Source organism: Marmota flaviventris, chromosome 10 (assembly GCF_047511675.1).
Source record: "Marmota flaviventris isolate mMarFla1 chromosome 10, mMarFla1.hap1, whole genome shotgun sequence".
Taxonomy (NCBI): domain Eukaryota; kingdom Metazoa; phylum Chordata; class Mammalia; order Rodentia; family Sciuridae; genus Marmota; species Marmota flaviventris.
Genome location: NC_092507.1, coordinates 19,620,327 through 19,646,377, shown reverse-complemented (window position 1 = coordinate 19,646,377; position 26,051 = coordinate 19,620,327). Strand labels below are relative to the sequence as shown.

The following is a 26,051-nucleotide window of genomic DNA, read 5'->3' as shown; positions in this document are numbered from 1 at the left end:
GGGTTTTCTTTCATTCATTCTTTTGCTGTAATGGGATTCAAATCAGGGCCTTGCACATCCCGCCCCCACCCCAGGTTTTCAAAAAGGTACTTAATGTAAGAAGGGGAAGGGAGAAGATGGCTTAGAACCAGGAAATTCGTTTCTATGAAGGTAGAAGTCTGGTCTCTATTGGAGATTCAAACCAAATGTGTGAAGAATAACAAGTTGAGGACAGTTTCAGCAATTTAGCAAGGCCCAAGGCAACTTAGGGAGCCCCAGTCCCAAATAAAAAGGGCTGCAGATAAAGCTCAGTGGAAATGCCCCTGGGTTCAATCTCAGCACCAAAACAAACAAACAAACAAACAAAAAAGAACTGAATGTATTCTATTCCTATTGTTAAGCATAAGGGTGTGGCTCAGATAGAAGTCAAGATATTCCTGGCTTCTGGCTAGCTCAGTTGTAGAGTACTTACTTAGCATGCTCTAGTTCAATCCACACAAAATAAATAGACAGATTCCTGGCCTTACCTCAGGTGATTTCAAACTCTCATACTTTCTTCCTCAGCAACCCTTCCAAACTGCTGGACAATTAGACAATTAGACCCCATTCCCTAAGGTGGGGAATGTAAAGGCTCCTTTCTGGAGGCAAAAGCCAAGCAAGCTTCAGTCCCCAGGTCATAGACATGCTCCAACAACAGGGTAACAGAGCTCTCCTTTAACTGAACATATCAGGTTGGCTGATTTCCCAGTCACCAAGGGATAGAACAGGAGGGGAGGGCCAAAGGCTTAATGATACACTATAGGTGTGACAACTATACATATTTTATATATATATATTTTAGTCTTGGGAACTTCAAAGATAAGAACTAAGTTGGGTGCAGTTAGTGGCATGCACCTCTTGTCCCAGTTAGTGAGGAGGCTGAGGCAGAAGGGTGGCTTGACACAAGAAGTTTGAGGTCAGCCTGGACAACATAGTAAAACCTTGTTTCAAAAAAATAGATAAGCTTTGTGGGGGCAACAGGGGAATCAGAAACCTTCACACTCACAGAAAATTGGTTATTTTCATTCTGTTAAAGCATGTGCTTTAAGCAGAGGCTACAGGACAACTTCCCTGGCTCACCACACCAACTCATACCCCTCAGCAGAGCCCAGAGTTCCTTTGAGGCTTTGCTAGACAAGGTGTTTTGTTTTGTTGGTACTAGGATGGAACCTAGGGGCACTTCATCACTGAGTCACCACATCTCTAGTCCTTGTTTGTATTTTATTTAGAAACAGGGTCTCACTGAGTTGCTGAGGCTGGCTTTGAACTTGTGATCCTCTTGCCTCAGCCTCCTGAGCTGCTGAGATTATAGGCCTGTACCACCTCCCCTGGCCCTAGAATAGGTGTTAAAAAACAAATGGAATTGTGCTATATTTGTCCCCTTTCCCTACTAGCCTCCAGAACTACAGAAAGATCATGGTATTAGTGAAGAGAAAAATGCCAGTCATACAAAAGACAAGATGTTTGATAACTGTTGCTCAATGAATAATCTCAAAACATCATCCTTAGATCCAATCTCTTTCATTTCTCTTTCCCTGCATCTCCATTCCCATCCTATCCTGGTGTCCACGCTCTAGACCTCCACACTGAAGGAGAGACTCTAGGCACTGCCATCAAGTACATCCCAAATGGGCCTTGGCAAGTGGGGTAAGGCTGTTGCTGGAACTACAGCAGTGCAGTCAGGTACAATGGCACACACCAGTAATCCCAGGGACTTGGGAGGCCGAGGCAAAAGTCAAAGTCAGCCTCAGCAACTTATCCAAGACCCTGTCTCAAAATTTGGAAAAAAAAAAAAAAAGAACTGAGGATGTGACTAAGTAGTTAAGTGACTCTGGGTTCAATCCCCAGTACCAAAGAAGGCTACTGGGAGGCAGGGTTCTGTGTCACTGAAGAAATTTCAATATAAATGTCAGAAAACAAGAACCTGCTGTTCAAACCCACCTTAGCAAATCTCTTGAGGTAGGTTTGACTCTTGGGGTGGAGGCTGAGGGCGTTGCTGAGGTAAGAAAGGGGAGAAGAAAGACTGCTGGGCTGCTTACATTCCTGTGGTGGGAGCCCTGCAAACAGCAGCTTGGCCACTGCAGCAGCGATTGATTTTTCCAAGGGTCGATATTCTACTCCCACAGATCTGCTCAGTTGGAGGTTTAATCACATCGAATGCTTCTGCTCAACATCTCCCCTATCCCCCCACGGCTCCCCGACCAATAAAACAAACACTAAACAATGAGAGCTGGCAATAGAGATGAGGTGGTGCTCCCCACAGCTGTCCCTACCCTCAGAGAAATTCTAGGCACTGTCTCAAAGGGAGTTATGCATAACAGAATGAGCCAAAATTACACGGGGCAGTCCACAAGAAGCTGTAGAGACAGATCCCCCCGCAAGCCCCAGAGAAATCTTTTAATTTACTCTCCAACACCCCCCATATAGACCCATAAAAAAACTGAGATTTTATTTATAACCTTATTTATTTATTTATATTGGGGTTGGTACTGGGGATTGAACACAGGGGTGCTCTACAACTGAACTACACAACTACACCCCCAGGCCTTTTTGTTTTGTTTTGGTTACCAGGAATTAAAGCCAGGTCACTTCACCGAGCCATATCCTTAGCATTTTTTATGTTTTTAGACAGAGTCTCGCCAAATTGCTTAGGGCCTCACCAAGTTGCTGAGGCTGGCTTTGAACTTGTGATCCTCTTGCCTCAGTTTCCCAAGCTGCTGGGATTACAGGCATGCACCATCATGCCTGGCTAGTTTTTATTTTGAGACAGGGTCTCAATAAATTTGCCCAGGCTGGCCTTGAGCTTGCGAACCTCCTACCTCAGCCTTTGGAGTCACAGTGATTATAAGTGTGTGTCACCATTTCTAGCTAAATTGAGAGATTTTATGTTTAAAAAAATCTAGGCTTTCAACGTCTAAAAAAATTTAGAAGTTCCTGGAATTCCCATGGGGCACTAATTGATTGAAACCCTGCTTCTCTGGTTTGTCAGTCTCCATGAGGCTTGTATACCATGCTAACTGACCATCTCTCCTATACAAGAACACTGCCTCCCAAAGGCTTCTTACTTTAGTGAGAGGGGAATATCTTGTCTCTAACCATCCCTTAAGTCAAAAATATACCTTAGTGGGGCTGGGGTTGTGGCTCAGTGGCAGAGTACTTGCCTTTCAAGTGTGAGGCACTGGGTTTGATCCTAGCACCACATGAAAACAAATAAAGGCATTGAGTCCATACACAACTAGAAAATATATATTTAAAAAAATATATACATACATTAGGGCTAGGGATGTTGCCCAGAGGCAGAGGGCTTGCTCAGAGTGCTTAAACCCCGAATTCAAGCCCCAACATCACAAAAACAAAATTAGCCAAAACAACACACACACACACCCCCCAAAAATGTCCAGAGTGTTTTGAGGGTCACTAGTTAACAGACTCAAATCAGGGGGAAAAAAATGAAACTGGGTCAGAGCTGGGCCTGAGTTAGAGCAGTGCGTATTTATGGAATAGGGTTGTTCTAATCCCAGCAGGAAATAAGAACACTGTAAAGCTAGAGAAAGCAAGGAAGTAAGAAACCCCTACTTTCTTAAAGTCAAGCATCCTCTGTTAGGAAGGCCATCCACACAGAGCTTGTGCCATGATAAAGATCATCAGCTGTAATGTTAGAACTTGCACAAGCAGGACAGGAAAAGGTGGAGTGCAAGGAAAGGAACACAGAAAAGCCAGCAGAGTTCTAGGTATAAGAAGTGTAATAGGGAGCAGGTATTGCCTTAGACTTCCACATCATCTGGCTCTGCTCTCTGTGGCAAGCCTGGCTGCCTCAGAACTGTAGTTCCACAGTCCCAGCTACTTGGGAGGCTGGGGCAGGAAGATTGAAAGTTCAAGGCCAACCTGGGCAAATGAGCAATAAAAAGGGGGTGTAGCTCGGTGGTAGAGTGTTTGCCTAGTATGTTTGAGAACCTGGATTCAATCCCTGAAACTTGGAAAAGGAAAAACCAGAAAGCAAGCAAGGGTAATTGGGGAAGGCAAGTTATGTGCTGAACATAACTTAGTACGAGGTGGCTAATGGTCTCTAGGCTCTGTTATTCATAATTTAAAGACGGGTGTGGTAGTGCATGCCTGTAATTCCATGAACTGAGGCAGAAGATCTCGAGTTCAAAGCCAGTCGTAGCAACTCAGCAGCCCCTAAGCAAATAAGTGAGTGAATATGGGGATGTGGCTCAGTGGTTAACAGTCCCTGGTACCAAAATTAATTAATTAATTAATATTAGCCAACCGTCTTTCCTATCACAACTTACTGGTCTAGATTAAAATCCAAATATTTGGGTAGAATAAATAGATCTGAAGAGTGGGAAACTGATAGAACTAGAAACCAGAAAGATAGCTACCAACCCCCAAAAGGCCTTTAAAACAAAATGAAACAAAATCTTTGAACATAGGAGACCTGTTATAAAAAGTTGTGTGTGTGTGTGTGTATGAAATAAAAGTAGAAGACACTGGGGGAAAATCCAAATGTTCTTGATAATGCTTCCCCTGAATACTGATTCTTTTTATTTGAAACTTGTTTTTACTCTTACCTTCCCCCAAATGTCAGGAAATTACTTCCACTCATCACAGTAAACAATATTCAGTATTTCTCCCACATCAAGGCTGGCCTTAAGGGACAGGTTTGTTGATTCTCAAGCTTGAGCTTTCAACCCCTAGTTACCATCATCAACAAGGCTTCTCAGCTTCCTTGGGAAAGTCAAATGGGAAGGAAGCTACTGGCTTGGAGCAGGGCTCCACTTCAAGGCAATCAGTGATTAGGTCATAATACTAGCCAATTCCATGCTGATACCAGGAGGGAAAGTCAGAACAGCTTCAGGCCACAAAAGTAGATGTTTCAAGAGACCAAGCATTAGTTCCCAAAGTAATGGCACCAGAACACATCCAAATTCAACATAGCTCTCAGGCAGAACACCAAAGTCTTAGAAACAGAATTAATCCTATAGTTGATTTATTAGTTATGCTAACATAGCTCCACAATATTAAGTTGTCCTCCTCCTCTGGTAGATTGGAATGGATTACCAGCTTGGTTTAGGAGCCCTAATCTTCCAAGGATGAACCAAAAAACAGCTTTGTAAGCACACATCTGGGGCTGGTTTTCTGATTCTGGTTAGTCTTATTTTATTTTTATGAGGTGCTGAGGATCAAACCCAGTGCCCCATACATGTTAGGCAAGTGCTCTGCCCCTGAGCCTCAGCCCCAACCCTGATTCTGGTTAGTCTTTTTGAAGCAGGACAACAGAAACCAGGGAATGTTCATCTCTGGTGTCACCTAATTGGCTCTCAGAAAGTTATAAAAGCACCACCAACAGGAGAGAAAAAGAGAAGGAGAAAATGGGTACAGGTAAGCCATTGTCACTAAGGCAACTGAGTTTACCCATATGTTGACTAACTTCAGAAATCCTACTTTTTGAAGAATTCTTCTTTCTAGAGTAAATGCTTCTTGTATTCTCCTGGAGAATATACCTAAACCCAGAAGCTATAGCACTATTTACTTAGCCCAGAAATAAAAAAAAAAAAATTTTATATATATATATATATATATATATATATATATATATATATATATATATATATATATTTTTTTTTTTTTTTTTAAATAGTCAATGGACACAATACCTTTATTTTATTTATTTATTTTTTATGTGGTGCTGAGGAACAAAGCCAGTTCCTCATACATGTTAGGCAAGTGCTCTAACACTGAGCCACAACCCCAACCAGAAATCACAATCATACATCCCTCCACAACTCCTTCTTCACTTTCTCTAAAGAAAAGAGAATAGGCAAAGTCTATCTCTCTCCACATTGAGGATCGAACCCAGGGCAAGCACTGAGCTACATCCCCAGTTCTTTCTACTTTGTTTTGAGCCAGCGTCTAAGTTGCCCAGGCTAGTCTCAAAAAATTGTAACTCTCCTGCTTCAGCTTCCTGAATCTCTGGGATTATAGGTATGCGCCACCATGACAACTCTCTCTCTCTTCTCTTTTTTCCCCTAAAGAAAGGTCTTTCCCCAGGATCACTGATTTAGGGGTATGACTTGAGAACACTCAATCTGATAGCTCAGAGAGGTAGGAATACCTCTGTGGGTCAAATCTACATCAGATTTGGGTTCCATTCCTGGAAGGAAAGAGAACAGATTGGTTCACAAAGCAATGCTTTCCTTGGGGAAATGGGCAAGGGGAGAGTAAACTTTAGGCTTTTAAATACATTTTTCCAGGACAACCTCCTTCACTTCTTCCCTTTTTATAAGTTCCCTGCACTTTCTCCCTCCCACTTTAAGCTAACAGGAGGAGGCACAGAAGTTGAGTTCTCATACAGGACGGAAGGTTGAGTCAGCACATGCTTTCTTTTCCATCCCCATGTTCTTCTATAGAATGTTATTCTGCTGAAGGTGGCATTACCTGCCCAACACAAAATAAGTATCATCTGGACTTCAGGGAGGCTTGGGCTACATAGGAGACTACGTGTCTTCCTTAGCAGTAGCAAACATGCTCATCAACTCCAAGTGCCAAAAAACTAGGGAGCCCCACTACTGACAATAGTGTGGGGCTAATGAGTGAAGATATGTTTGGCTTGACTTCTTATACCAATCTCTGGTCTACAGCTTCCTGTAGCAGTCTAGGGACAAAATTAAAAACAAGGTCAAATTCAAGTGGTATGTTTGGTGTGATGGGGTATTTTCCCCCACTCTTCTGTAGGAATGATGGAGTATAGGAACCATCATATTAGAGGTAAGGCTCAGCTGCTTTTCAAACGGTGGTTGTTGCAAATAAAACAAAAGGTTCCAGCAAGAGGAATCTGTGTGAGACACACAAGCAGGAAGCAGAGCTGAGCCACCAGTGACTAGAATAGAAACAGGAAATGGGCCCAGGAACAAGCATACAATAATCTGCTGCAAGCAGCAGAGGCTCCAGCAGGCACCAGGCAGTATCAAGGCTGGAACAGCGTGACTAAGATGGAGAAGCGGATTGGCCAGCCCTGCTGGAGAACGAGGGTTCTAAAGAAGGATAGCTACATGCACAGGGTACACGCTGCTCTGAGCATTCTGTGCAGATGTGACAGAGAGGGTGGGGATTTCCTTTTCAAGACTGTGAGAGCACCTGGGCTACAATTCAAGGGGAACAAGTACAGACACATGGTCAGATGAAAAGAAAATAGGTTACCAACCTCTGAACACTTAGCTTCTCTGGTTACCATAATTGCTAGTGGCATTTCTGTCATCTCTTAGAAAACACACCATCAAATCCCTAGGCAAGAACTATTGGCCCTCTCTCCTATCATGAAATGGACAAAAGGGAATGGAAATAGTAAAAGATTATAATCCTTTGAATGTTCCAATTTTTTAAGCATTCACAGGATTTGTCACTCCTCCCCAGTGAACCCACACAACAAAAAGCTGCCCCTCAAAGTCAGTCAGGAGGCAAGAATCTAGAGGCCATTCAACACAGGTGTCAGATACAATTTTGAGTGCTCAAGCAGAGGTACCAGCATAATTTGGGCCCATAGGAAGAAAATGAGGCCGGAGCCCCAGAAAAGATATTTCAGATGGGTTTTGAAGCCAAAGTAGAAGTATACAGGACATTAAAAACAGATACACACAGACAAATATCTTAAGCAAAAGGACAATAGCAGAAAGGAAAAGGCTTAAGTATAACCGAGTGGCCAGAGATGAGGCTGCAGAGGTGCATTGGGAGCTGTGGATGGCTTCATTGTGGACTCTGGACTGACTGTAGACACAGGAAGCCAGGGTCCCAGAGGTACCCACAAAAAACTGATGACGAGCTAGGATCGATGGCATATGCCTGTATTTCCAGTGACTTGGGAAGCTGAGGCAGAAAGCCTGCAAATTTGAGGCTAAGCGTGGGAAAATTAGTGAGATCTTGTTTCAAAATAAATAAATAAATAAAAGGGGCTGAGAAGTAGGTGCTACAGGGCCCCTGGGTCCAGTTCCCAGTATCACAAACAAAGAAAAACAAACAAACAAACAATGAAAAAAAAAAAAAAAAAAGTTCCCAGCATGGTACTTCCTTTGAAAATCTTACTCTTAGCTTCTTTTTTTTTTTTTAAAAGAGAGAGAGAGAATATGAGAATTTTTTTTTAATATTTATTTTTTAGTTCTCGGCGGACACAACATCTTTGTTTGTATGTGGTGCTGAGGATCGAACCCGGGCCACACGCATGCCAGGCGAGCACGCCACTGCTTGAGCCACATCCCCAGCCCCTTACTCTTAGCTTCTAAACCATTATAATAAATCACTCAGAGATATTGTTTACAGAGTTAGAGCCAAAAGAGGTAGAGTGGGGCCTGAGAATCTGCATTTCTAGCAAGATACCAGGTGATGTTAGTGCTGCTGGATGATAGATCACATTTGGGGGCAGGGAGGGGAATCAAGGTTTTAATAAATAGTTCTTTGACAGCTAAGTAGTCATTTGGAAAAAGATAAAACTGGGTTCATACCCAAGAACACATTTTAAATGGTTCAGAGTTTTAAATGTAAAATGACAAGACCATACAAGTATTAAAGGAAAACACAGACTTATTTCTCTTTAACTTTAGTGAAGGAGAAGATTTTCTAAATATGACATAAAATTCATAGATAATAAATGGAAAGATGATAAATCTGATGACATAAAACAATTGTAAAAAAGCATGGGAAAGCACCACCAACAAAATGAAAAGACCACTGGGAAGCTGGGAGAAAACATTTAAACATATCATAAAGTTCACTGATATTTTCTTAATATACGGGACTCTTAAAAACAAAGGGAAAAGAACCAAAAATTTATAGAAAAATAAGAAAATCCATAACAGACCATTCACCAAACATTAGATAATTGCTTCTAAATATGTAAGTACATTTTCTTTTTTTTGAGAATTTTTTAATATTTATTTTTTAGTTTTTCGGCGGACACAACATCTTTGTATGTGGTGCTGAGGATCGAACCCGGGCCGCATTCATGCGAGCGCGCTACCGCTTGAGCCACATCCCCAGCCCCTGTAAGTACATTTTCTACCTCACTTATAATCATACAAATGCAAACCAAAAATTATACTGAAATAACATTTGTCACTTATAAAACTGACAAGATAGATCCTTGCTGTTCAAAATGTGATCTAATTAAAATAAGCATTATTTTAATTAACCACAATAGGCTAACTAGAAGAAAGGCCTACAGAATAGGGCTTGGTCCCATCCAACATGGGAGAGCCAAAGAACCACTCTATTCAACATTCCACTGTTTGAGGCAATTCCCTCACAATCTTTCAAGAAGATCCTACAGGTCTGGTCAAACCCTCCTTTCTGCAGGTTTAGCCAATACCCATGCCCCTCTCATACACGTCTCACCTGTGTCTTCATCACCAAGGGGTCTGGGAAAACAAAAGTGAAATGGAAATCCATTCACATTCCTTACTTTAGGTTAAGTTTAGTAAATGTTAAATGGCAAAGAGTTGAGGCTTTAGTCTAAAAATGTACAGAAGATCAGATTGTCCATGGCTTTACTTGGTGGCATCCAAGAGGAAATATTTCACTTGATATATAAGAGCTAGATTCAAATCCTGATTTTGAGCCTTGGTTTTCTCATAGTAAAATAGGAGTGGTTGCTCAGTACATTTTAATTCCTGTCCTTCCAGGATCACTGGTGTCTACAGCTCCTTTCCTGGCTTTACTCCCATTAGATTTTACAGGAACAGCATAGCTCCCACCCACTTCCTCTTTCCAGATCACTGCAATCCATCATAGAAGTAAAACATGAGTATTAATAGTTAATACTTTAAGTGATAGCTAAAGAATGGCTTGGAAGCTGGGTGCAGTGACACATGCCTATAATCCCAGCAGCTCAGGAGGCTGAGGCAGGAGGATCATGAGTTTAAAGACAGACCCAACAACTTAACATATGGGACTCTTAAAAACGAAGGGAAAAGAACCAAAAATTTATAGGAAAAATAAGAAAATCCCTAACAACTTAGAAGGCTGTAAGCAACCTACTGAGATCCTGTCTCAAAATAAGAAAAATAAGCCAAGTGTGGTGGCACATGCCTGTAACCCCAGTGGCTCAGGAGGTGAGGCCCTAAGCTGCTCAACAAAACCCTGTCTCTAAACCAAACATATTTCCTTTTCTTTTGCCCTTAGAAACCAGGCCATTTCCCTATGTAAAAAGGATCCCAATAAAAAATGCTTCATGACAAATTCACTGTCTGTTTTCCTTGATTTTTTTTTTTTGGGGGGGGGACACTGGGGATAGAACCCAGGGCCTTTGTGCATGCTAGCAAGCACTGTATCACCAAGATGCATCCCTAGCCCTTAATAATTTAATTTTTTAAATTATGAGACAGGCTTTAAGTAGCCAAGGTTGGTCTTAAACTTGTGATCCTCCTGCCTCAGCTTCCCCAGCAGCTGGAATTAACAGGCTGTGCCACAAAATATAATACTTGAAATATAAAATTGATATGAACCATTTTCCTCTTCCCCTTCTTCCAGAAATATCACACAATCCTGGTCTTCTGCCGATCTCTCTAACTCTGTTGGCTGCTTCCACCTGGTGACTGCAGGCATTGTGCAGGGCTCCATCTGGCTCCTCTCTCCATACTCCAATTGCAGCCTCTGAGGTCTACTTCAGTCCATGGTTTAACTATTAACTACCACACACACAGACAACCCTGCAACTCTATCCAGACTCAGCTATTCCCTAAGTTTTAACTCTTTCATTTCTTACTAGTAACTAAGCAGTTTATTTTTAGACATCTAATTATACCATGTTTCACAACAAAAAATAGGAACTTCTGTGTTGGGGTTGTGGCTCAGAGGTAGAGTGCTCGCCTAGCATGCGTGAGGCCCTCTGGGTTTGATCCTCAGCACCACATAAAATAAAATAAAAATTACTGTGTCCACCTATAATTAAAAAATAAATATTAAAGTCTGCTCAAAAATGAGTTTTCCTTATTAATCTATTTCTGTCAATGAGATTTTTTTTTCTATTATCCACCCTAAACCAGTCAATCAAAATCATTAAACCATTCACCCAGTAGAATTCACTTATTCTCAGTTCTACAGATTCTTTCCTACATGTCTCACATGTGGAACTAAATGGCTATGCAAATGAGATAATCAGAACTCCATACTTTTTTTCCCTTTGGAACTGGGGATTGAACCCAGACGTGTTTTACCACTGAGCCACATACCCAGTCCTTTTATTTTGAGACAGGTTCTCCCTAAGTTGCTAAGGGCCTTGCTAACTTGCTGTGGCTGGCCTCAAACCTGCCATTCTCCTGTCTCAGCCTCCCAAGATGCTGAGATTACAGTTGTGTGCCACTGCACTCAGCTAGAATTCTACATCTTTTGCTAGAATTAGTTTAACACTTTAACTTATTCCCTTGCTTTCATACTCTCCCCTTTTCAAATCGTAATATATGCCAATGGATCATTTTTGCAAAATATCCTCTACAGGCCTGTAATGTCAGCTCCAAATAGTTTACGTAGTCCACCAAGGTCTGAACCACTGTAATCTAGCTTTCCTTCTGTCACTGACCAGCCCCCAAATATCTGCACTGCACCCCATCCCCATCCCTGCCTTTCCTCTGATCAAACTGGATTTTTCCTTTCTAACTACTCAATACAACCATCTAGATCATATTCATGATGTTTTTCCTCAACTATTTAGATATGAATGGATCACTGACATCACAAAACTCTTGATAGCACTACACTAATGAAACAGAGAAGGACCCTTGAAGATAGAATACATGTCATATTCATACTTATAGACCTAAGAGTACAAATGATTTAAGAAATCAACCATGTCCAGGCTCTGTCTCTAATGTCTATTTGCCAGAGTGGTAGGTTTTACTCCAGGGCTGGGGAACTTACCTACATTTTTTTTCTTTAATATTCTCATCTTCCAGATCACAAAGGAAATTGTATATTATCATGTCTGAACCTAAGCCTATAGACAACTGGTATCCAGAGGTTTCAAAGCAGTCAGAAAACTTGGTCAGTCATGTTTTCCCCCCACCCCCCGGATGATTATGTTGACCACAGACTTGAAAGTAAAAAGGGAGAGAAAAAGAATAGCCAGGAGCCTATGATAAGCTACCAGGTGAGAGGTAGCAAGCAGTGGGGAAGGACAGGGAAAACCAGATTCAAAACAATTTCTGAGGTAGACTATGATTTTGTGTCTGTGTGTGGCCCCACTACTAGAATCCAGTGATGAGCACCACAAGCTGAGGAGTACTTCCAGGGTGGCATTGGCAGTGCAAGGGCTGTCTTACCCCAGGAACAAACAGCTTTGAGGCTACAGCTAGAAAGCAGTCTCATTTCTTCCAAGTCTCTTTTTTCCCCCATCATTTTCAACTCACAAGCCTGCCCTTCCCGATCTCCCTAGAGTCAAACAGTAGTATAGTGTCTGTGACCACTATTATTTAGATTAGTACTGTGCCTTCTAGGCTAATAAATTTTTTCCTTCCCTTTCCAAGGATTCCTACCTTAGTGTTATTCCAACTGGGATCTTTTGAACTAGCAGTATAAGTCCACTGGAGAAATGGAAATTCTTGGGGTCTACTTCACGTCTACTAAACCAGAATGTCTCAGGCAGATCTCAGTAATCTGTGTTTTAAATACTTTCCAGGTCATGCTTAATGCATGCTAAAATCTGAAAAGCAGTCTTCAGATGTGGGTTTTAAATCCTGTATCCACGTTCTATCAGTCAATCCCAAGTGCATGATTAGAGGGTGTAGCTCAATGGTGGAACCCTTGTCTACCACATGCAGGGCCCGGGATTTGATCCCCAGCACCATAAAAAATAAAAAGGTGGGGGGTTATCTCAGGTATACTTACAAAGCTAAATGTAAAACTTAGAAAACTGTCTCAGTAAGGAAAATTAGGGATGCATTAGGCATGCATTATTCCAGGGAACCACATACACTTGGACGAATTATTTAAACAGAAATTTTTAAGCAGGGTGCAGTGGCTCCTGCCTATAATCCCAGAAACTTGGGAGGCTGAGGCAGGAGGATTGTGAGTTCAAACCCAGCCTCAGCAACTCAGGGAGCCTCTAAGCAACTCACTTAGCCCCTATTTCTAATAAAACATAAAAAAAGGGGCTGGGGATATAGGTCAGTTGTTGGTAGAGTGCTTGCCTCACATGTACAAGGCTCTGGGTTCAATCCACAGCACATACACAAAAAAAGGGCTGGGGATGTGGATGTGGTAGAGGGAAGTACTCTACCACTGGATTAAGCACCCCTGGATTCAATCCCTGATACCATAAGTAAACAAACAAATGAACAAACAAACAAGAGCTTTTAAAGATATAAATCTAAATTCTCAAAAACGATTATAATCCAAAGTCAGATACCAATTTTCAGAATGAGTTCCTCAAAGATATGGCTTCCAAATGAAGAAAATTAAAGATCTTAATGAAACACCCAGAGATTTGGTCACTCATACCTTACAAAAACCTTCTTAATATAAAGTGAGGTTGTATACATTTTATAAGATGGATGACAAACCCCAAACTCATCTCCTAAGGCCACTGTCAGTCAGTACAAATAATCTATCCTCTGAGATAGGCTTTGGGTCTTCCCATAAGAATCTGTGATGCCTATCTTGCCTTAGCAGTGGAAACAACAACCTGGTACTACATGATCAAGCCCCGTCAAACACACTCTTGCCAGATAAGCAATGTTATGGACACTGCTCAGAATCACTTGTCCAATGAGTGGGAGCCTACTATATGCCAGGCACTGCGATGGCAACGAGTAAGACAGAACAAGTTAGCCCACACTGAGCTTTCATTTAAATAAATAACTTAAAATATATTTGAGATAGGCAATCACAAAAAGTATGGGTGCTAAGAGTCTAAAAAGAACCAGACACAATCTGGAGTAGTGGACCTCTACACCTGGGCTGCAAATCAGAGTCATTTGGGATAGCTTCTAACTATGCCCCACCCTACATCAAAGCAAATCAGAACTCTGTGAACCCTAGACATTTTTCTTTTTGCTGTAGCTTGTTTGGGCAGTACTGGGGATTGGACCCATTATAAATGCTAGGCAAGCACTCTACCACCGAGCTATGTCCCCAGCCCTTTTAATTTTAGGACAGGGTATTGCTAAGTTGCTTAGGCTATCTCAAACTTGGAATCCTCCTGCTTTAGTCTCCTCAGTAGCCGAGATTACAAGTATGGGCCACCATACCTAGCTGGCATTAGTTTTTGTTTGTTTTGGTACTAAGGATTAAACCCAGGGGCACTTTACCACCAAGTTACAACCCCAACTCTTTTTATTTTTTAAATATTTATTTTTTAGTTGTAGATGGACACAATATTTTTATTCTATTTTTATGTGGTGCTGAGGATCGAACCCAGGGCCTCATATGTGCTAGGCAAGCGCTCTACCTCTGAGCCACAACCCCAGCCCCCCAACTCTTTTTATTTTTTAAGACAGGGTCTTGCTAAGTAAGGCCTCACCAAATTCCTGAGGCTGGCTTCGAACTTGCAATTTTCCTGCTTCAGCCTCCCGAATCACTGGGATCATAGGTGTGCGCCACTGTGCCTGGCTGGCATTCATTTTTGAAGATAATTACCTAAAGTAATCCTAACATGCAGCCATGGTATACAACCACTGGTCCTGTAATGGATGTTGGGGACAGCAAGAACAACACAGTGTCTGCCCTCCAGAAGCTTGCCATTTAAGTAAATAGGGGTTTTAGTAAAATGCTCTGTCAACATGAAATTTTAAAAAATTTAAAAGTTGGATAGTACTTCCCTGGGTAAAGGAAAAGATAAGTGATCCCAGAGGGGTATATAAGTTTTTGCCTACATGTGTTAGTGTAATTTGGTTTCTAAAGATAAATATTCAGACATCGAATTGTTCTTTATACCTGCTTCTCTTAAATATTGCAGAGCTTTCAAAGTTAAAACAGACTTACTCAGTGAAATCAACATAAAAGTTACTTAAGCTGAATCTTTTTTAATTTTGTCTTTAGTTGTAGATGGACACAATATCTTTATTTATTTTTATGTGGTGCTGAGGATCTGACCCAATGCCTCACCCATTCGAGGGAAGTACTCTACCACTGAGCCCCAGCCCCAGCCCTTACGTTGAATCTTGAAGTTTGATTAGAAGAATGTTCAGAGGAAATTATCTTTAGGATATAGACTGAGGCTGGGCACAGTGGCACATATCTATAATCACTAGGATTACAGGAGGCTAAGGCAGGAGGATCACCAAGTTCAAGGCCAGTCCCAGCAATTAGCAAGACCTTGTCTCAAAGTAAGAAATAAAAAGGGTTGGAAATGTGACCAGTGGTTAAGCAACCCTGGGTTCAATCTCTTGTGCAAAAAAAATAAATAAAAAGAGAGATATAGATTGAGAGATGAACAGGAAGAGGTGGGGGGAAAGGTAAGAGAAAGTATGAGGCAAATAGAAGAGTATATGCAAAGGTCTGAAAGTGGAGAAAACACGAGGCCTGACAGAGAAAGCTGCAAGCAAAGTGGAAAAAAAGGACAAAGTAGAGATTCTCACAGTGCCTTCCCTGGTTCTGCCATTGGAATGGAAGTACTTGATAGAAATGCACATTTTCAGACTATTCTAGACCTACTAAACCAGAAAATGGTGGGAGAAATCTTTGCTTCTGATGCCTAGGTAATCAGACACAGTTACTTATGGGTTTTAATGCCTTTAGAGCCAAGCAAGTATGCTGAAAAGAGTAAGGGTGGTGACAAACATGAGCCAGACGTGCGCTTGCAATCCCAGCTACTCAAGGGGCAAAGGCAGAACTGCAAGTTCAAAGCCAATCTGGGCAACTTAGTGAGACTCTGTCTCAAAATAAAAAATACAAAGGGCTGGGGATATAGATCAGTGGTAGAGTGTACCCCTTTTTTCAATCCCCAGTACTGCAAAGATAAAATATTAAGGACCACAGCAACTAAAGGGGTTATATAGTCAGACTAGCATCTGCATGGCAGCCAAATTCAAAGAGGTGCCTCCTAAGGCCTTACTTAGTGAAGGAATGTACTGCCAAGCCTGGGAATCCTTTAAAACAACTGGTTAAGAAAGAAAAGGGCCTTGTGAGAAATCTGACTTCTCATTTCTTCAGATGTGATTGCTTCCTAGCCTGACTAGACAAATCTGCCACCAAACCAAAATTTCAAAGAATAACCACCTCTTGTTTTCTGGTCCAAGTAGCAGAAGGATAAAAAGCAATTAAAAATACAAGATGCCAGGACTAGGGCTGTAGCTCAATGGCAGAGCAGTTGCCTATCATGTGTGAGGCACTGGGTTTGATCCTTAGCACGGAAACAAACAAACAAGAAAGATGCCAATAACCCAGGCAGCTCACTTTGCACATGGTCAACCATAGAGCCTAAACTTGGTAATATTACCTATTTTGGGGCTTTCCAAGAACAATCCTCCCCTGAGCTTAAAAGGCTGCCAACATCTTCACTTCAGTATTCAGAGGTCAAATCAGAAACTCTTGAATTCCCAACCCTTAGAACACATGCATAGCATGAGGCTTGGTGATACACACCTATAATCCCAGGGACTCTGCAGCTAAGGCAGGATTCCAAGTTCTAGGACAGCCTCAGCAACTTAGCAAGAGCCTCAGTATCTTAGCAAGACACTGTCTCAAAAAATAGTGGGCTGAGTTGGCAGTGGAGCCCTTTGCCTAGCATGTGTGAGGCACTGGGTTCGATACTCAACACTTTACATACATACATACATAAAACAAAGGTATTATTGTCCATCTACAACATAAATAAAGAGAGAGAGAGAGAGACAGAGAGAGAGAGATAGGGCTTGGAATGTGGCTTAATGCTAAAGAGCCCCTAGGTTCAATTCCCAGTACACACACACACACACACACACACACACGCATGCACGCGCGCGCACACACAAACACAGAGCATGTCTGTATATGAACTTTCTCAGAACTAAATAATACTTTAAAAAAAAAAACTAAATAATGCTAAATACATTTTTATCAAAAGGTCATTGGAAGTAAGAAGCAGCTTTTTAAAGGGGAGCAACTTACAGCACTGAAAGAAATCCACTGATTTGGGATCTTGCCACAATAGCACACCACCCAGATTTAGCCACAGACCACAGATGATGAGGGAGTAGTTACACATTTCTGACTGAATCAGGTTAAAAAGCACATTCCAGTGAAGTTCAGGATGCAGAAAAGGATTGCAACAGACACTAATGAGAAGGGAACAAAGAGTGATCACTTTATTCAGACACTTCCTCCCCCAATTTCTCAGTTGAGAAAGTCATCAGTAGAAGTCCCATCCTGACAATGTCTCTCCATCCTGGCCTTGGAAGCTTGTACTGAGAAGCTCTGCAAACCTTGCCCTACTAAAGTTGTATCTCAAAGGTCTTCAGGGGAAGCCATGGGAGGCTTCATTATGAAGAGAGTTCCTTCCTTGTATCTATTTCTTAAAGATACAGAAACCATCTTCTCCTAAGTCAGGTCTAGAGACAGGTTGTAAATCTAAGTAAAATCAAAATTTCAAAAGACTTTTATCTGGGCCTGTGTGGCTAAATGTCATTGCTTAGTTGAAGCTGAGCTTATAATGGAAGGTGTGCTATCTACCCACTTACTAGATTTTGGAGTAGCCCACTTTATTTCTGTGCCCTACAATTAACTTTCAGAGGATGAGACTTTTTTGTCCCTGTGCAGTGGCAGAGGTAATATGTTCCCACAACTAGTCTCGATGTATTTTAGTTGGTGCTAACTGCCTTTTGGGTATCAAGCAGTTGCTGTGCCCTCTGAGATGATTATAATGGCTGGCATTTATGAGTGTCTACCACACAAAGCTCTCTTCTATTAGCCTACTTAATGTTAATTAGCACCCCCCCAAAGTGGGTACTTTAGGTTCATTTTACAGATGTGAAAACTAAGACACAGAAAGGTGACTTGCCCTAAGCTACACGCTACAGAGTTAGTGGTAAATCAAGATGCAGACTTAAGTACTCTGGCTCAGAGCCCAAGCTCTCCATCAACAAACTACACTGCTTTCTCAGGATATGATCAATCTATTCCATAATTAAGCTCCTGATTCCATAATCAAACACCAGGGCACCAAGCACTGTACTAGGCAAAAAGCACCCATTCACATAAAACCTCCATCATAAATTACTTTCATTTCACCCATGCTCAATGTGATAATGCAAGCTTGAATGTACCCCAGGATCCCATCTCGGCAATACTAAGCCAAAAACATAAAAAGTGTGTGCTCAACAGTAAGATCAAAAAATGGAGATTTTTTTTTTTCCAACTTTGATGGAGAGCAGAAAGTGCTTCTAACATCTCCATCTTCTCTACCATTCATGTTTATCTCTAAAAGCCCCAAATCTTAAAAAACCAAAAACAAAAACAGATTGCAAACCTATTCCCTGAGCAGCAGATAGGACAGACATTCTATAAAATCAGTCTATAGAATTTTGAACCTGAATTCAAAAAATGGCTTATCATTTGTTTAGACATTTATCACCAAAACATCCAACCAGAAACTGGTTTTCATTGGTTTCCTCTTTCTAAGGTGGCAGAAATACTCACAGGCAAGCTGGAGGGTCTTGACTGAAGACTCAGGTTCATATCTTCTTGCCCTCCCTTACTGGAGGTCATTGAGGGGGCTGAGGATGCCTGAGACCCAAAAGAATCTTGAGAAAGCTCCTAAAAGAAGAACAACAAGATGTGAAGGCCTGGTATTGATAAACCAGGCAAGCTTACTTCATGGTGAAAGGCGGATGGGACTTTAACACAGGGGAACTGGGTGGGAGATAAGGCACAATTGTAAACAATGTTATTTAAAGGCAGAAAAAAAATCCAAGACTTGGTGCTTAAGTTTTATGTCAACAGTGAACTCTTTCTGATGGAACTGTCACCCATTTATTCCTACCCATAGGAACTGCTTCTTGGAGTTAAATGATAAAGTCTGGCTAAATCTAAGTTATACCTGTTAAGCAATGAGAGCTGTTAATTTTAAAATGAACAAAAACTCATGCCACAACCTCTGCATTAAATAAGTACTGCTTCCTTGAAAGTAACCGCCTTGGAGTAAGAGATTTATTCCAATGATGCCACCAATGCACAAGATCTTTAATGAAGCTGTCATCAGTCATTCCTTCTCTTTTGGCTTTATAAAACTATTTTTAGGCTTCATTATCTATATCTTGTTCACCAGACACAGCTTGAACTCAGTATTTGCTATTTCCTTAAATCTAGTCTACCCTCAAAAAATAAGATTTGTAGCCAGCCATGACAACACAAGCCTATAATCCCAGTGACACAGGAGGCTGAGTAAGGAGGACTGCAAGTTTGAAGCCAGCCTTACCAACTTAGCAAGACCTTGTCTCAATTAAAAAAGGTGGGGAGGGTGGTCTGGGGATGTGGCTCAGAAGTAGAATGCCCCCAAGTTCAATTCCCAGTATCATCAAAAACAAAGAAAAAGATCTGCCACCAGTGAGAGTATTCTAAAGAATGTGATAGCAGCTCTCTCTGATGGAAATTTCAAAGGAAGGGGTTCAAAATACTTTTGAGTAAAGTAAGAATGAAATGGCAGCTGAAATGAATTATAACACAGCTTCTCAAAGAGACTATTTTGGAAAAAAAGACCAAAATCATTTGGGGGGTAAAATTCTGATATGTTGGTTAAAAAAAAAAAAAAAATCAGCCTCATTATCTTTAATTTCTTATCTGTCTATGCAATTTTCCATTGCCCTATTTCTTCATCAATAAGGAGAGCTACAAGTCTTTATGTAGTTAAGAAGGTTATACCTTTATTAGTTCAATCAATCCAGTTAGCATGTTTACCCAGAGTTTAATTAGTTTTTAAGTACACATTAGAGAACCAATTTGCATGACAAAGTTCTCAGGATACCAGACCCCAACCTATCTGTGGCCACACACAGAGAAGGGCAAGAGGCAGGGGCATCTTACCTGTGGTGGAGGGAAGCGCTGCTGGGAGTAGGCAGTTTGCTGGGACTGCTGAGACTGGGGCTGAGGATATGCAGCCTGCTGGGAGAGCGTCGAGGATGCTGGCTGCTGAGGTTGCTGCTGCTGGTAGGGAGACTGTGCCTGCGGCTGCGAGTAAGGGGGTTGGCTCTGGGGATGCTGCTGTGTCGTGGACTGCTGGGAAGGGTACGGAGTTGGGGATTGCTGATGTGGAGGCTGAGATGGCTGCTGGGAATATGGAGGCTGAGAGGACTGGAGCTGTGGTGGCTGAGACTGTGGCTGCTGCTGATATGAAGGTTGAGCGTGAGGGGTCTGGGATGGTGGTTGCTGGGAGTAGGGTGGCTGCTGCTGCTGAGGGTGAGGACTTTGCTGGTTGTAATATGGAGTCTGGCCCTGTTGACCATATCCACTGGGGCCTTGTTGTCCATAAGGAGGAATCTGTAGAAAAGGAAAAGATACTTTTAGCAATGAGTCTTCTAGATGAAGAAATATGAAGTACTCTATCAGAAGCTATGCCCTGAGGATATAAAAAGCAAGCAAGTCAAGCCTCATACTAAGGCGGCCCAATATTTTCTTACCATCCCTGTCTAAACTGAGCTGGGAAGAATGACCAAACTTATTAGGTGGTTTGGTTAGGTGTGGACTACATTCATCCAATGAAAATGTATACTATTTCATTTGTGGGCAATTTATGTGAGTTTAAGAACAATATTTTTTACCAATGAGCCTACTCTTTTCATCATGGCCTAGGTTGTTTTTATAAACATTGGGAATTTATAAACCAGTCACAATGAAAAAAATCAATACTAGCTTGGTTCAGCCAACTGAAAACCTAGGGTTCTGTAATCCAGAAATGTACAAATCATTAAGCTACTTTATTTTTTGGTACTGGGGATTTAACCCACTACTGAACAACAAGCCCACACCTTTTTTTTTTTTTTTTAATTTTTTGAGACAGGGTCTCACTAAGTTGCTTAGGACCTCAATAAGTTGCTGAGGCTAGCCTCAAACTTGTGATTCTCCCGCCTCAGCCTCCCAAGTTGCTGGAATTACAGGTATTCGCCACCACTCCTGGCTCATTAAGCTGCTTTAGTTCTATATTTCATTAATCTTCATTTGAAAAAAAAAATTTGAGGGCCTACTAGTACTTACTTATACCTCAGGCACTATTTTAGGGTCCAGGGATATATCTATGTATGTAGCCACATACTCCCCCCAAATTCCACCCCATCTCCCCTCAATAATCTCAATGGGGGAGGGAAGGAGGGAGGAAGGGAGGGAAAATGACAGTATCTCTTATTTAGGCCTTGCGCATGCTAAACTAGTACTCTACTACTGAACTATACTCCCAGCCTTCGATGTATCATTTTCTATATTTAAGGATATTCTTTTAGCATCTTAGAAGTAATTTAAGTTTTATATTCTATCCCTTGCCATTTTCAGTAGAAGTATCACTCATATATAAATTATAGAAAATTCCGTCAATACAAAAAAAAAATTACAACAAAAAGATAATGATATGGGGCTGGGGATGTAACTCAGTGGTACAACAATCGCCTAGCATGCACAAGATCCTGGGTTCCATCAAAGGGAAGGGGAAGGGGAAGGAGGTAGATAATGAAATGGGAGGCCAGACAAAAGATGAGAGGAAATCTTAACATCTTAACATTTGTAATAGTATTAGTATCTTTATTATATAATCTACCCTTTTCCTTCCACTTCCAGTCCCTGGTAAGCGTTCATTTTGAGCGAGACAGTTGATACGCTGAAGGCCTTGAGAAACATGTAGGGCCTCTTCCATTCCCAGGGCACACATTATGAATGGTTTTCTTTGTAGCAGCAGTAAACAGGTGCTCAGTCATTGCCTTTCTTCTATCCCACCTCCTTCAACGATCACCACTCAGTGAGTATAAGCAGGCCAAATAGGTCATGAGAAAAAAACAGGGGCTGGGGTGCAGCTCAGTGATAGAATGTGTGCTTAGCATGCACAAGGCCCTGGATTCAAACCCCAGAACTTATTTTTTAAAAAAAAAAAAAAAAAGGAGGTATATAGCTTGTGGCCAGGGAGAAGTTTTCCCTGGAGCTCTCATGGGATGGTGCCCACAACTTTGGTCTTATTAACAGCACAACATAATTAACTGAACTAGCTGGCCTTTGCCCCTATTAAGAGGCTTGAAAGCTAAGGATATATTTTTATTCTACAGCTCAGAGAGTAGATCCTGAATAGCAACAAGAGTCAAAGTAATCAGAGTCACCATCTACCTGCTGTGCATAAGAGAGGCTGCCCATGGCACTCTGCGCCCGGCCCTGCATGGTCATCGGGTACCGCTGCGGAGTCTGGGACCCATATGGCTGCCCTGGGTACCCATGTCCTTGCTGCGGTCCTGAAGGAGGTCCCTGTTGTTGCGAGTATGGGTTAGTCCCGCCATATGGCTGAGGTCTCATCTTGCCCATCTGATCCATTGGACTGGATGGCTACAAAATAAAGAGCATTTCATTAACCTGAAGCTTTGATGGCCTCTGGCCAATAAGAACATACAACTCAAATGTATGGGTCTTTTGAAGTCTGTATGCCACACAGAAAACCAGTTCCTATGAAAAGTAATGGAATAGACTCAGTAACTCTTGAGTGGGTCATTTAACCCTCCTCAGAAACTTCATTTGTAAGTCACATATATGTAAAATAAAAATACCAAAATTGTTTGGAAAAGCATCTTGTAAGCTAAAAACATGGCTGAAGATTCAAGGAATGGGTCAGGTATAGAGCAATTAACATATGCATTCTGTGGTGCAGAAATCAGAACTAAGGCCCTTCCATTAGAAAGGATGCTGTTGTTATGCACTATGACCTTGTTCAACATAAAAACCAATGCATCAACATAGTATGGCTGGGAGTTCAAACACACAAGCATCCAGATGGTTTGTTTTTGTTTTGCATCCAGATGTTTCTATACTTCCAACAGTGGAAACTTTTTTCCTTTGCACATTTGCAGCCTATTTGCATTATGGTCCAAGCACTTAAAAATTATGCTTTCTTCAAATGAGCAAAGAGGCCAAGTAACAGTTGTTGAGGAAACAGTGACTCTAATTTAGAGCCTTATGCATCTGAAGTGAAAAGTTCATTTTCTCTAAAATCAAATTAGAGGACATAATGATAGAATTTTTGTCTCTTTAAAGAACAAGATAGAGAGGTACAGCACAGCACCAACAATAGTTCAAAGTTTAAATCAAAAGCATTTGTCTATAAGCAGCTTTCTTTCCAGCTCTCTAGGGAACAACAGGTTCAATCAACTCATTGACTTTTTGACATGCCTTTATCCTATTGGAGCTGCACAATACAGAATGCTCTCATACTTTCTTCTGCCAAAAATACCTACCTATAACTACTGTGATATAGAAGGGAGGGATTTATTACCCCTTAAATACACTCAGTGGGAAGATAGGTTTGGGCTTGATATGAAACTTGAAAGTGAATCTTAAATTGGGGGCGGAGAATAGATATTAATATTCTAGGTCTAAGTATCATTAACTCTCAAATAAAATTCAGTAGGTCTCAAAGTTTATCATGCCTCAAAAATCACTTGGAAGGTTTGTTAAACCACAGAAACACTGGGCACCATCCCCAGAGTCTCTGGTTCAGTAGCTTCAGGGTTGGACCTAGGCTATCTACTTATAACAAATTCCGAGGTGAGGCTGACACTCCTGGTCCAGGGACCACACTAAACTGCAAGGCATGGTGGTGCATGCCTGTAATATTAGAGGCTGAGGCAAGAGGACCGCAAGTTTGAGGCCGGCCTGGGCAACTCAGTAAGACCCTGCCTCAAAATAAAAAATAAAAAGGACTGGGGATGTGACTCAGGGGTAAAGTGCCCCTGAATTCAATCCCTAATACAAAAGAAAACCCTACTAAATGTTTTATAATAGAGGAAGTAGAGTGCAGGCATTGTGGCAAACAACTGTAATCCCAGCCGCTTAGAAGGCTAAGGAGGATTGCAAGCTGAGGCTAGCCTGGGTAACTTGGAAAGCCTCTATCTCAAAAATAAAATGGGTTGTGTGTGTGTGTGGGGGGGTTCTCTCAATCAGAGAGAACCGCTGGGTGGAAAGGAAACACAAAACAAGAGCTGTCATGAAGAAAAATGGTATGACAATAATCCACAAAAGCTGCTGTTCTAAATACCAACAGGAAAACAGCAGAAGCAGAGTTTTCTCTTATACTAGAGCTGAAATCTCAGCTAAAAAGGTAATAGTGATGATGGGAGCACTCCTCTCCCAAACTATAGAGAGTGAAACTGTGTCCCAAATCACTACTCCATGTCAGTGTTATTAAAGGGCTGTTTCTAATGATCCTAACAACTCCCCTCCTTCCCTGCCCCTGGTACTGGAGACTTAATCCAGGGGCATGTTGCCACTAAGCTTGCTTTTATTTTGAAATAGGGTCTGACTAAATTGTTGAAGCTGACCTTAAAATTTCAATCTTCCTGTCTCGGCCTCCATTGTCACTGGGATTACAGGTGTGTGTCACCGTGCTGTGCAATCCTAACAACTTTTATTCAAGTCCTGCATCAGTATTAGAAGCTCAGAAGCTCCAATAATGTTACCAACCATAATTCTGGAGCTATATGAATTCTCTCAGGACTATTTAAGAAGTTCAAATTTAGCAACAATTGGGCTATTGAGTAATAAATAGCATGTGGTCTTCCCCGATACGCCTGGCAATGAAGCCAAAATATTACCATTCTCTCTTGTAAAGAGCTCAAGGGTTTACCTGGCCACATCATGCCACATATCATATCGAGGTCTTCATCTCAGCCCCACAGAAGGTAGTTTCTATCTGGCTCCAAATGAAGAGACATTTGCTGAACAGAGACCAACCTGCTGTGGGTTATCTCTGTCAGTCTAGGTCTTCTCTGAATATGAGAGGCAGTCATTACCATGGTTACCATGGAGCTTCTAGAGCAGCAGCTATTAACAGGGGCTGCAGATTAGAATAGTCTGTAAAGATTCACAAATGCCTGGGCCTCTCCCTAGAGATTCCAATTTAGTGGGACTGGAAGGACCGGGGCTCCTCCCTGTACCTCCCCTTAAGATCTCTGAATGATTCTGATGTATACTATTAGCTGAGAACCAAGGATCTAGTGAATCTCTGTTTAACAGAATTTTATGGACATGTAGCAATTATTAAATATTTAGAATATAAAATATGACTGATGAACCGAAATATTTTATCTACCTTTTTTTTTTTCTTTTTTGGTATCAGGGATTAAACTCAGGGGCACTCAATCACTGGGCCACATCCCCAGCCCTATTTATATTTTATTTAGAACCAGGATCTGAGTTGCTTGGTGCCTCGATTTTGCTGAAGCTGGCTTTGAACTCACATACCCCTCCCTCAGCCTCCTGAACCACTGGGATTACAGGCATGGGTCACTGTGTCTGGCTATCTACTTTTAATTAATTTAAATTCACATGCAGCCCCATGTGACTAGTGGCTATATTGGACAGTACAGTTCTAAGGCAATGTTCCCAAATCACTTTTATCACTCCCTGCTCAATAAAAGCTCCAAACTTCGTATTAAATCCTGAGCAGTACTTGAGTTAAGATTCCGGCTCAGTGGTAGAGCGCTTGCCTAGCATGTGTGAGGCACTGGGTTCAGTTCTCAGCATCGCATACAAATAAAGTCCGCTGACAACTAAAAATACATATATTTTTAAAAACATCCTGAACAGTACTACAAAGAAACCAGAATATAGTAAAATTTGATAGATTTGAGTTAAAATCCTATCTGACCTCAAATATATCAGTTCTTCATCTAAAATGCACATAACAAACAACAATACAGTATTTGGGTTTTTTTTTTAATTAATACTTTAATTTTATTTTTATGTGGTGCTGAGGATCGAACCCAGTGACTCACACATGCTAGGCAAACACTCTACCACTGAGCTATATAACCCCCGCCCCAGTGCTTGGTTTTTTGTGTTGTTGTTGTTGTTTTTTTTTGGTACAGGGGATTGAACTCAGGGGCACGGAATCACTG

The 26,051-nt window shown here is 41.4% G+C and overlaps 1 protein-coding gene across 3 annotated transcripts in view; it reads right to left on the bottom strand.

The window, feature by feature from the left end:
* Arid1a (AT-rich interaction domain 1A) overlaps window positions 1-26,051 on the bottom strand; it is a 77,027-nt gene that overhangs the window by 24,728 nt on the left and 26,248 nt on the right. For all 3 annotated transcript variants that reach the window (XM_071617509.1, XM_027936996.2, XM_027936997.2), the window contains exons 2-4: window positions 22,276-22,488; window positions 19,999-20,451; window positions 18,616-18,732 (exon numbers count right to left, since the gene is read on the bottom strand). In XM_071617509.1, the coding sequence (XP_071473610.1) occupies window positions 18,616-18,732; window positions 19,999-20,451; window positions 22,276-22,476 (771 nt within the window). In that variant the 5' untranslated portion in view covers window positions 22,477-22,488. The remainder of the gene's footprint in view (window positions 1-18,615; window positions 18,733-19,998; window positions 20,452-22,275; window positions 22,489-26,051) is intronic.